The sequence below is a fragment of the Cloeon dipterum genome, chromosome X (genome assembly GCF_949628265.1).
Source record: "Cloeon dipterum chromosome X, ieCloDipt1.1, whole genome shotgun sequence".
NCBI classification, from domain to species: domain Eukaryota; kingdom Metazoa; phylum Arthropoda; class Insecta; order Ephemeroptera; family Baetidae; genus Cloeon; species Cloeon dipterum.
The window spans coordinates 18,713,995-18,725,158 of NC_088790.1; the positions used below are offsets into that span (position 1 = coordinate 18,713,995).

An 11,164-nucleotide genomic window follows, 5' to 3' on the forward strand; every position below is an offset into this window, starting at 1 on the left:
TTTTTCCGAGAAAATTAGTGTTAACTTTGTCTGCTTTCGCATATTTTATCACCGGATTCGATCTGGAAAGAGCAAAAAAAGATGCACTTGATGTCTTGGCCGAACACTCTGCACATGCGTGGAATTTTTGTTTTATTTTTAATAACGCATGCTTAATAAGCTGGCAAAATTTATTTGTCTTTTTGGAAGTCTTCACATTTTGAATTTCGCTGTCGTGGGCTGCCTTATCCTTGAACGTTGTAATGTTCTGAGAGGACAAGTTTCTCTCGGACAAGATCATTTCCGGCGAATGTTTGCCCGAATGAGTCACAAAACCGCTGGAGCACCACCCTGCACACGATAACACGCGACTTGGGCTGATTTGCTCGTTTTACGACTCGCAGTCAGCGCGTGACGTAACAAAGCGTTAAGCTAGTGCTAGTGCCTTATTGCGCCGTAAAGCAACTTGAGAGAGAGAATGAGCTAGGGAAAACAGATGCATCACTTCAAAGAACCAACTCTCATTTCTAATAAGCGCGATGCAAAACAACTTGGCATGGCATTTAGTTTGACCTGCGAATTAACTCCACAAAGAGAGGCATACTGTGTGTGAATGTGGTTTTGTAAAACGAGGCTCTCGTTTCACAATGCGAAGGCTGAAGAGAAAGAACACGATGTCGTTGGAATTCTCTGCGCTTGTGGTTAGTGTTAATACGAATTAAAAACAGGTCAAAACGTAATTTAATCCAACAATATTCATTAAACAATAGATTTCAAGTAGGAAATTGAATGAGATCATCCATATTTAGCCACACGGGTTTTTGCGGCAAGTCTCAGGGACTCATTGTCAGGTGAATTAAGTATTAGTTAAAAAATAAAAAAAGTAACAAGGATTTGTAGATTTCATGAAGGAGGCATTAATTAAACTAAGAAAATTCGCTTATTTGCTCCACTCTGTGCGGATTTGAAACAAGGGTAAAATTGCAAAATTAAATTATAGCAAACGTTCTGGACGCAACACCTCATCAGCAGAAAAAAATCACGCCGCAGAAATTTTGAATTATTGGTTGTTGTTGGCAACGCTTCACTGCACTCGTAGATGAGTACAATCAAATAGAGGAGTGACGAAACATGGTGAAACACTGCCAGTCGGCCCCCTATATATGGCAAAACTCCATCCCAAACAATAATTCCCTAGCTTATAATTCTATATTAAATTTGAAACTATTCCAAAGAGTTTCTTTAGAACAAAAACTCTCAAATGAAAAATGTTTTCCCATTGGAGAAATTCCCTTGGTGTGTATTTTTTCTACTTCATTTGAATAATAATTTTGAAAGTTAAACTGCTGAAATTAATTTCTGTTTCTTAATAAAAAAACTTTCCATGGAACAAAGTTCCATTTCTCAAAAAAAGAAAATCCGCCAAACATGAACACGTATCGCGCCTGTTCAATTTTTCTGATATGTGGCAGAGAAGAAAGGAGCCGCTCAGCAGCTCTGAGATGCCAGGTCCGCGATCTCACATCAGGCACTGGTTTGTTGTTCACCTGCACAGAAAACAGGTCTCCCGAGTGCGTCACATCAACCACCGACTGGGAAAACAGGGAGCGAACAAATTCCAATCCGGGCCAGTGGTCAGCGAAAATTTTCATGCACCATTGCCCGGCCGACGACTAAACAAACACACACTTGGATGTCGCCAAGTGCGTCTCGGGCCCGAAATTGTGGCGGCGAACAAAAGCGAGCACTCGGCAATTTGTTTGGAGTGGCCGCGCATGCAGCTGATCAATCAATGTCCTCTTTTTAACGGGACTCGGAGAAGAGCCTCCTCTTCCTCTTCCTTTGTTGCAGTGCTGCAGCGGGAAACAATGCGTGGAAAATGCTTAGTCTGATTAATTTGGACCATTTTTTACCGAGCCAACCAGCCTCGACGGCGCCTCTTTTTGCCCCACTTTACGCTTTAATTCAATTTTGCAAATTTCTCGGAATACCTCTCTGTAATTTGCTGCTTTTATGCGTGAAGTGCTGTTGGAGAGAAATAAATTAAATCCGTGCAGACATGCGAGTTTTGTGGGTTCGAATATTTATATGGATCGCGAGTCTTTCTCTAATATAAATTTTAGCAAACTAATAAATGAATTTTCGGTTTGGAAAATTATTGAAAAATCTGTCTTGTTTGAAAATATTCTTTTCCACCCTATAGCTAGGCTAGGGTATTGTCGCGCATCGTAGTGGACGTAAAGTCTATTTTAAACCAAATATGGAATACAAATTAGGCACATTATTTAGTGTGGACAGGCAGTATGAGTTGAGCTCCATCCAATAATTGCGATTTTAAATCGCCTTTGGGGTGTCTTGGGCCAATTTAAAATGCATTGAAGGAAAATATTTACTTCCCATTCACTTGCGTTGATGTTTTCCCTTTTGTGTGCAAGAAGCACAACAAGCACTCAGCAGCCCGTCGGCGGCTAATTAACCAATTTTCCGTGCAAAGTGCAGAAAAAGCGGCGAAACTAACACATCCTGCAGTAAGGCGCGTTTACAGCAGCGTTTGCGAGTGTGTGTGAGAGAGAAAAGGAGGTTTCGCCTGTGCTCAGCAGCGAGATGATTGTTGTCGTTAGCTAGTTAGTTGCAAGGAGGCAAGTGTATTTGATGTACGGAGAGGAATGCGCCGCGCCGGTCCGGCCAGCAACATGGCAACATTCGGTCTGTGTATTCATGAGCACCGGCGGCGGCCGAGATAAGAAAGAGGCGAAGTGGCCAATGGGGACGGCGGAAGGCGGGATTTGTGCTGCATGAAAGGCTTGTAAATAAAAAAGCAGCCTGGCTCAGGTGAGAATTATGAGGTGACGAGGGTCAAGGCTCGCAAAAGAAACGGACGGACGACCGGCGGGAACCAGCCGCCTTGCGCTGCCTGCCGCAAATAACGCCGCAGCCGCCGCGAAAAACGGCCTGCCCTTGCAACAAGGGGTGCAACGCCCCCTCATTGCTTTAGCCTGCGTGAAACATCAAGTGCCATTAAACAATTAACAATTTTTATAATTGGATCACTGATAGTCCTGAATAATTCTCTGATCTATCTTGTTCGATTAGTTTGATAAAAATTCTTAAATTAAGACTTTTGATCTCTTTAAATTCAGTGTTAGGAATTTTTACCATCTACCTAATTCATATATTTAAAGTAAAGTTTTTAATTTAATCGCTTGTTCATCAATTGTTGGGTAGGGAAATGACATTGAAATTTATCTGATAAAATTAGCTTAGCAATCAAATTAGCAAAAATGTTAATTTTTTAGAATAGCTTATTCCATTAGTAGGAGTAAAAAATAACAAAAGTCTGCTGCTTGAAGTTAACAAAGCTCGTGCGAAGTTTCTCGGGAAAAACACCTCTTTTGTTTCGGTCGGACCTGCTGCAGCCGAGTAGAACACGCTTGTTTATTTATACTATTGCTTGGTGGTGATTCCCAATTAAAACTACAAGAAAGAGAACACGGGAAAAGTCGGTCGGGTGGTGAAAAAGCAGTGACAAATCAAAAAGCCGCGCCAGAGGCTCTTATTAGCGGCTGACGCGTTGTAAGCAATAAATTAAAAAAATCCACCGCCTGCGAGAGCAAAGTGAGAGGTGTAATTTCGTGCGGCGGCGGTGCTTCATTTGATTTTTCCTCACTTCTTTGATCTGTATAAATAGAGTGCTGCTGGCCAAGTGAGAGAGACTGGCAAACTCTTGTTACTTTCGGCGAAACCGAGCCACACGCGGTGGCGCCAAATTTATTTTCGGCCGACAAATAGGCTCTGGAAATCCGGAATTAATAAATGAACGCCGTTATCCCCCCGCTCGGCACCCTTTGATTTTAATTAGCGAATTGCAGAGTTTCTCTCCTATTTTTTAATGCTCTAAAAATCCTTTTGATCTCGCAGCCGTGAAATGAAATGTCGCCGAGTGGTTATTTTTAAAGGCACGAGCACGTGTTTTCAAAGAAAAGAGTCGAAATTTTTGAGGCTAGTGCGCTTTTGGCAACAACTTACAAGGCAATTACGGACGTTTCGTCTCAATTGTCGGCCACCGCACCACGGTGTGCGTTCGCGAAAACAAAATTTGCATAAAGAGTCTGGGCCGCGCGCTAAATCGGCGCCTGATTGATTGGCTCGCCGCGCGGCTTCAGAGTGCGAACACCTCGAGCCCTTTCTCAAGAGCCGTGTTGGCCAGGACCACCTGCACGACGGGCCGCTCCCACTGCACAAGGCTGCGACGTTAAGGAAAGGTGTGAAAAAACGTGTAAAGAAACCAAACGTGAAATTACAATATTGATCACTCACTTGCTCCAGACACGGAAAAATTTGTCAAATAATCGTCCAATCATGATCTCCTTGTTTTTATCGAATCAAGCCTTGAAAATTGTCTCATTAAAAATGATTAAATTCATAGTATAAATTAAATTTTAACAATCAGGGTGGAAGACGACAGCTTCTGTTTTCTTGGTTCAATTTCAATAGTTTTATTAAACGGTCCCTTCAACTTATTTGAAAATCTAGGAGGGATTAAAATTAGCAAAACGTGTTAGAACGTTTGTAGAATATTCATGTTATCCTTTAGGATGATTCCTGGAACCAAAAACCATCAAATTAACTATTAAAAACCTAATAATTTTTTCTATCAAATTTCTTTTGCTATTTCTTTATTTTTACACATTGAATTAAATTTTTTGCATTTTCCTAAATGAGAATGATGCATTTTATACACTTACCATCTAATTTTACACGGATCTGATTGATTTGATTGCCTACTGAGGCAAACGCCCGTGTCGAGTCGTTCCTGGCCGTGTGCGTGGCTTACTTCTTCTTCTCCCATGGATGCTAATCGGACGGACAGTGCGAAGGTGCACCGGCGAACCGGTTTTCGGCCGGCCGGCCAGCCTGCGTAGGCCTGAGAGCGCTCTCGCAGACGCCGAACGGCGCGAAGAGCGGCAACCGCGCGCTCACGCTCAGGATGATGGACCCTGTGGTCGTCTACCTGCTGAATTCCTCCGGCATCAATGGGCAACTCGGAGGCACCGACCACTCTAATTTCCTCCTGCCCGCGAATATTATTTTGACGCCTAAACTAAAGACACACGGGCCAGGAAAAGGGCAAATTGGCAGACCTCTCAATCGGAGAAATTGGCCTCCTCTTCACAGAATCCTGTTTTTTTTCTAAACTAGCCGCCCTGCATGTTTGTGGCGAGCTGAAAGACACCGTCAAAATTAAAAATATGACTCTGATTAAAATTGAAAATGATTGATGTTGTTAAAGATATATATTTACATTAATTAAACTAGAATGAAACCTTTGGAATTAGGATTGATGAAATTCATTCAGCCTAAAATTATATGAAAAACTGACTTTTAAATCCAAGCTTGATTATATTCTTACGTAAAATGAGCCGTTTTCCTCCGTCTTGAAAGCATGAATGGAAGCGACGAAAGGAAGCAGAAAAATTGACAGGCGTTAACATCCTCTATGAAATTTAATAAATCCGCGTACAACCGCGATAGAGAGAACGAGAGAGAGAATTCCCGCACATCAGCTCTCTCTCGCTCTCTCGATTCATTGAGAATCAATTTGCTGGCGTCGCGGTGGCGTGTACAGTTAAAAAGTATAGCAAACGCCTTGTTCTGCTCGTTCGCGTTGTGTGCAGCGGAGAATTAAAAAACGGCCGCTTTGTGATAGGAAAAGAAAAGGAGTCCCCCGCTTTTCACGCAGCTCGGCTGTAATTTAAAACCATTTACGTGTTTTCATCACTCGGCTGGCCGATTCTCAGGCTGGTGCGGTAATAATTCAAGAGCGGTTCCTTTTCTCACTCTCGCGCAGAATTCGCGTCCGACCCGATTAAATTTTCACCTGTGACAGCATTATACTCCGAGCGGCGGAAAACAAAATTTGTTTTCACCTCTTTCCCGGCTCGACAATGGTTCAACTCCTCCTCCTCCCACTCTGCAGACGCGAACGGTACTTGCACTCGCTTGTGACCCCCGAAGCACCAGTGAACAAGAAGATGCTCTTCGAACGAACGAACGAACCAAGAAAATTCAGACTTAAAAGGCTTATCGGCCGACGAGCTTTTGCCGAGGGGACCAAAAAATTGCTCCACCGAGATAATTTCGCACCGATTGTTGACTGAGCGGCTTTAATTGAACGCAGTGTGAAAGGCGCAGCAAAGTTTGCCAGCTGAGATAAGCGTTGCGGGCCCATAAATCATCCGGCAAACGGATTTTGCGTCCATTTAGAACGATTAGCTGCACAGGAATTTGCCTAGACGTGAACTTGAATAAAATTATAAATTGCGTGGAGAATCTTCCCAAATTTGTATTAAAACAGTTGAACAATATTACGATGTAATCTGTTAGGGAAATAAATTGACCGTGCTCATCACCAGCTAATTGAATTCTGAATTAATCTTTCAGAATTAAATTTTCCATTTCATTAACTGCATCAATCTGTCGTCCGTGTTGCACCAAATACAATGTTTCTGATTATAAAATACTAAAATGTAAATTTTATTTGATTACAGATTTAGAATAGACAACACAGACCACATAGTCGATATCAACGTGGGAAACAAGAACTATGATTATGACCAGGCAAATATCATTTGCCCAGTCTACGAGCCTGGTACTCCGGCAGAAGATGTCGAGAAATACATAATTTACAATGTGAGTTTGCACTGCCTTTGAATAAAATGAACGTGAGCCTAACCCTATCTTCTCTTGCGCAGGTATCGAAGGAAGAGTACGACACTTGTCGCATCTCGAATCCACACCCTAGAATCATCGCTAACTGTGATAAGCCAAACAAACACTTGTTCTACACAGTGACTTTCCGCCCGTTCTCGCCTCAGCCGGGAGGCCTGGAATTCCACCCTGGACATGACTACTACTTCATCTGTGAGTATTTTTTGTACAGCGTCTAGTAATTTAATTTGCTGCACTATCTAAAAATTTTCTTGATGTTGGAACTTATTTTCCAAAATCGGAAAGAAAGCTATGCAACGAGTAGATCATTAAAAATATGTTTTCATCTTCAAACAAGCGTTTGTGTGGAAGAGTCATAGTCTTGTTATTTATCCGCTTTTCCCAAATAAATCGGAATTATTAACTTGTTTGAGTCAAGATTTCTTTACTATCTTAAAAGTTTAAAAAATGTAATAAACCATTTGGTTAAAAAGTATAAGAAATTCTAACTCATGGATCTCGTTTCTTTCAGCCACCTCTTCTAAAAAAGACATTCAAGCCCATCACAGTGGCAGCTGCGCTGATTTTAACATGAAGATGATGTTCAAGGTGTGCTGCAAGTCCAACGAGACACAACCCAGTAAGAACAATACGAATTTTTTGTTGGGCCCTCAGCTGATTGCAATTTGTTTTCCAGACAACACCATCCCGTATCCAGATAGGCAAACGCCAGCCATCGTTTACACTCCGCCTACAACGGTGACCTATACGCCACCGCACACGCCATCGAGGGCCACGAGTCCGCCGGCAAAGGAGTACCCTACGGCGAAGCCGCCCAAAAAGAGCAGTAAGTTTTTCAATCCCCCATCAATTCCTTGAATTTTTTGTATCCTGGGAATAATTTGTATCAGAAGATTTAGCGTTTTTTAAAAATTCTGTGTTTTTTCATTAATATTTCAAAACGACATAATTATACATCTTGACTCTTAATTTTGGGGGAGGCAAGGCTGGAATTAATCAATTAATTTATAATGCAATCAATAAATACAAAAAAATAATTTCAAGTCAAGCATGCCAGTTTTAAATATAAAAAATTTATTTTGACTAACGCCCATTTAATTTGAAAAGCACCAAAATATTGTTGCCTCCCTTCTTTGGACTAAAGAATGTCATGCAACTTTCGCAGGCGATTACGACAAGCATCCAAACGAGGTGCTGAAAAACGAGGAGCTGACGCTGAAAGGCGACGCCTGCTCGCGGTGGTGCAGCGCCACCACCACGTGGTCTCTGTTGGCGGCGACGCAGGCGGTGCTGCTGCTGAGGTGGCGGTGAGCGGCGCCGGCGACAGGTGGCCGCCTCGCTAGACCTTCGGAGTGAGCGAGACTGGACGTGCGTGTGTCGAGCGAGTGGAAAATTCGGCCGGTGCGCCACCCTGTCGGCGGGGGGCCGCGGCTGGAGAAAAAAGACTGCAGGCAATTCTAGTTCATCCTTCTAAAGTTAAGTCGCGCGAGAAAGAGAGCGAGAGAGAGAAAGTAAGAGAGCAAGCGAGTCTAGTTTGGCCTATTTTTCTCGACGCAGAGAGGAGCGCAGAAATGAATGAGCGATTTGATTTATTCAAACAATGGACCACAGAGACAAGTAGTAGTGTTGTTCAAGAGAAGCAAGATTATAGAGAGTGTTACGTGAAAACAATTAAAAACTGAATGTAGAATGTATCATATAAAAAAAAATGAAGATGAAGATTTTCTTGGAGTCTTGTGATCGGTGCAGTTGAGAGCGATTCACTTTTACCTTGTGTTCGGTCGGGGCTCTGCACTCGGATGAGAGTTTCCAAAAGTTGAACACAAATCCCCATCTGATCTCATTAACATCGGGTTGCTGCGCACTGTTTGCTGAAAATCGTGCCTTTGTGCAACTCAACTTAGTGTATATTACGAAATTAAAATCAAGCCGTCTTTATTAGACCAAATAGGAAAAAATGATTTTTTTATTTTAATTTGTCATCTTTGTATTTTTTTTAATTTGTCTCGATTAATTTGATTCCAAATTGCGCAATGAGGAGAAGAGAGCATTACTATCGAGACTGAAATCAAATTTGATGGCACGACCTGCAAAATCGGCAACCCATTCTCAATTACTCCTCCGATTGCAGCTCCGATTTCCAAGAGGAATGAGCAGACCACACATACACACACACTCACACACAACTCAAACACACTCACTACAGTTACGATCCATTTTACTTCCTGTGTTGCAACTGCTATATTTATTATTTGACGCCGTGTACAGAATCTGATGATTGTCTATATCGATATTATGTTGAGTCTGAATTCGGTGTCTGGTTGTACAATTGCTGTCTGACGTGTCCACATTAGTCGTCCGAACTTGATTGATGTCGCTCTGAAATCGAGGACCGCGCGCGCGGCAGCAGTGGGATTTTTGCGGAAGGCTGGAGCGTGAGACACGGTGGTCATTCGCTCTCATTTCCCGATTGCCGTGTGAATACTTAATTTGCCGCCATTCCTGCCAACTCTTGCATGTACTGGTGATTTTCTTTCCGCACCAGAAGCAGACCTTTTCTTTTCCGATTTGCAAAACAAACTCGATTGTTATGTGCAATGCTATCTCTATCATTCCCTCGCAAACTTTGCGTGGTTATTAGCTCACGTTGTGTACTCTGTATTGAACATTCCATTCCTCCTTACTCTCCATTCGTGTACAGACCGATTTTATTTAAAACTTTCGTGTTGAGTTAGTAACTCAACCGCAGTGATTTTACCAGAAGAGCTTTGCAGATTTTTTTCTAATTTTTTTGTGTCCAGACACGTGGAGGCAGCAAAGGTAGCAAGCTCTCTTTGTCCATTTTAATTAAATTATTATTATTCTTAAAATGTACAATATGTCGCTCCCGTCAGAACTGAATATAGGACAAAAAGTCGCGTCGTTTGGAAAGTGTAGTTATTATACATATTGAAATGCGGAAAATCAATGGAAAATTCTCTCACATGTGATATTTGTATAAATGACGACATCAACAATAATAATGACGGATTTTTCACCAGTGTTTTCGTTTAGCGGAGTTAAATCCGATAATCCCGCCACGACATGATTGATTTGTACATACCAAAAGTTGTTGTAAAAAGATACAGACCCACGCAAGAATTTGAGAAATAGTGAACGTAATAATATTAATTATTAATTAAAAATAGTTAAATGATATTGTCACACACAACACACACACACACACACACACATACATAAAGTAAAGTTTAAACACACACATGCATTACAAGTAGCCAGACAGATGGATAGAGAGAAGAATTTAAGATGACATAAAAAATGAAACAAAATGTTTTATTGCTGTATAAATGATGATGAGATGTGTATATGTACATATAAAGATGAAACAAAATGAACAAAAAAAGGAAGAAACCGAATATCATCATGCAGAAGAACTCTCTCGATTTATTATCTTTTAAGTGCCATAATGGAAAATTTAAGTTCTTCGCCGCCCACTACCAATTTCTGTGCACCGAACCCTACGTGAAATGAATTAAATATATATATCTTCTCAGTCAGTTTTGGCACAATTTTTCGTCGAAATGTAAGTGCTCTGATATTTTTTGGTATCGCAAATTTCAGTCCGGCACTCTGCTCAAAGTTTTAAGGCAAAAGTCCGAAAATTTAACTCTGATGGTGCTGAATTTTACTTTCTAGGCCGGAGCGAGATTCGCCGAAGAAAGCGAACACACACTCACGCGACACACAACACATTGCATTTTTTTAAGCGGGTATTTAAAATTTTTGTCCATCCAAATGCTGCACTTTTTATAGCGAGTCGGGTTTCGGGCCGCCGCTCGCAGCTCGGTGAAGTGTGCTTTCGCGGGGTGCGCGACGTCGTTCGGAACTGTCTAAAAAAAAAACGATGATTTTGGTGCTAAACACACGCCAGACGCGCGCCGCATCCCCGCGCCTCGTACTTTGTTTACTTTTGACAAACGGAAATTATTACCAAGAAGGAGCACTATCTGTACTTGCTTTGTCTCGTCTGTCGTGATTTTAAAAAAAAAAGGAAAAAAAGATACAAATTGACCCCAGTAGAATTTGCAGAATTGACGCACCGTGTGTATATATCACTTTCAATTCCCGCGAGATGTGTACGCCTCGCTTTTGACGAGAGACCGAATTGTAGTGGTATCGTTAATTTATTTTCAGCCAGAAGAGTCAACTCACTTAAATATGTAAATTGCTTTTGTTCACTGTCTTTCTTATGCGTTGCCATCAGCGAAAATTGCGCGGAAATTCATCAATTAGGCAGAGATATATTTATAAAGAAAGAATCGATTGTCTTGTACACATTTGAATTAGCAGCACTTCTGTCGAAACCTGCATTCTTCTGATGGGAAATATTTTATAACTGACTTTTGTACAGCGAAATAAACAACTGTAAAATGTGAATTAAAAATGAACTCTTGTT

The 11,164-nt window shown here is 41.5% G+C and overlaps 1 protein-coding gene across 3 annotated transcripts in view; it reads left to right on the plus strand.

Moving 5' to 3' along the window:
• Positions 1 to 11,156, plus strand: part of Ephrin (ephrin) — a 263,779-nt gene extending 252,623 nt beyond the window's left edge. For 2 of the 3 annotated variants that reach the window (XM_065493928.1, XM_065493926.1), the window contains exons 2-5: positions 6,528 to 6,669; positions 6,732 to 6,900; positions 7,220 to 7,534; positions 7,874 to 11,156. In XM_065493928.1, coding sequence (XP_065350000.1) covers positions 6,528 to 6,669; positions 6,732 to 6,900; positions 7,220 to 7,534; positions 7,874 to 8,019 — 772 coding nt within the window. In that variant the 3' untranslated portion in view covers positions 8,020 to 11,156. The remainder of the gene's footprint in view (positions 1 to 6,527; positions 6,670 to 6,731; positions 6,901 to 7,219; positions 7,535 to 7,873) is intronic. The other variant, XM_065493927.1, reaches the window with a different exon arrangement.
• Positions 11,157 to 11,164: the final 8 nt, after the last annotated feature.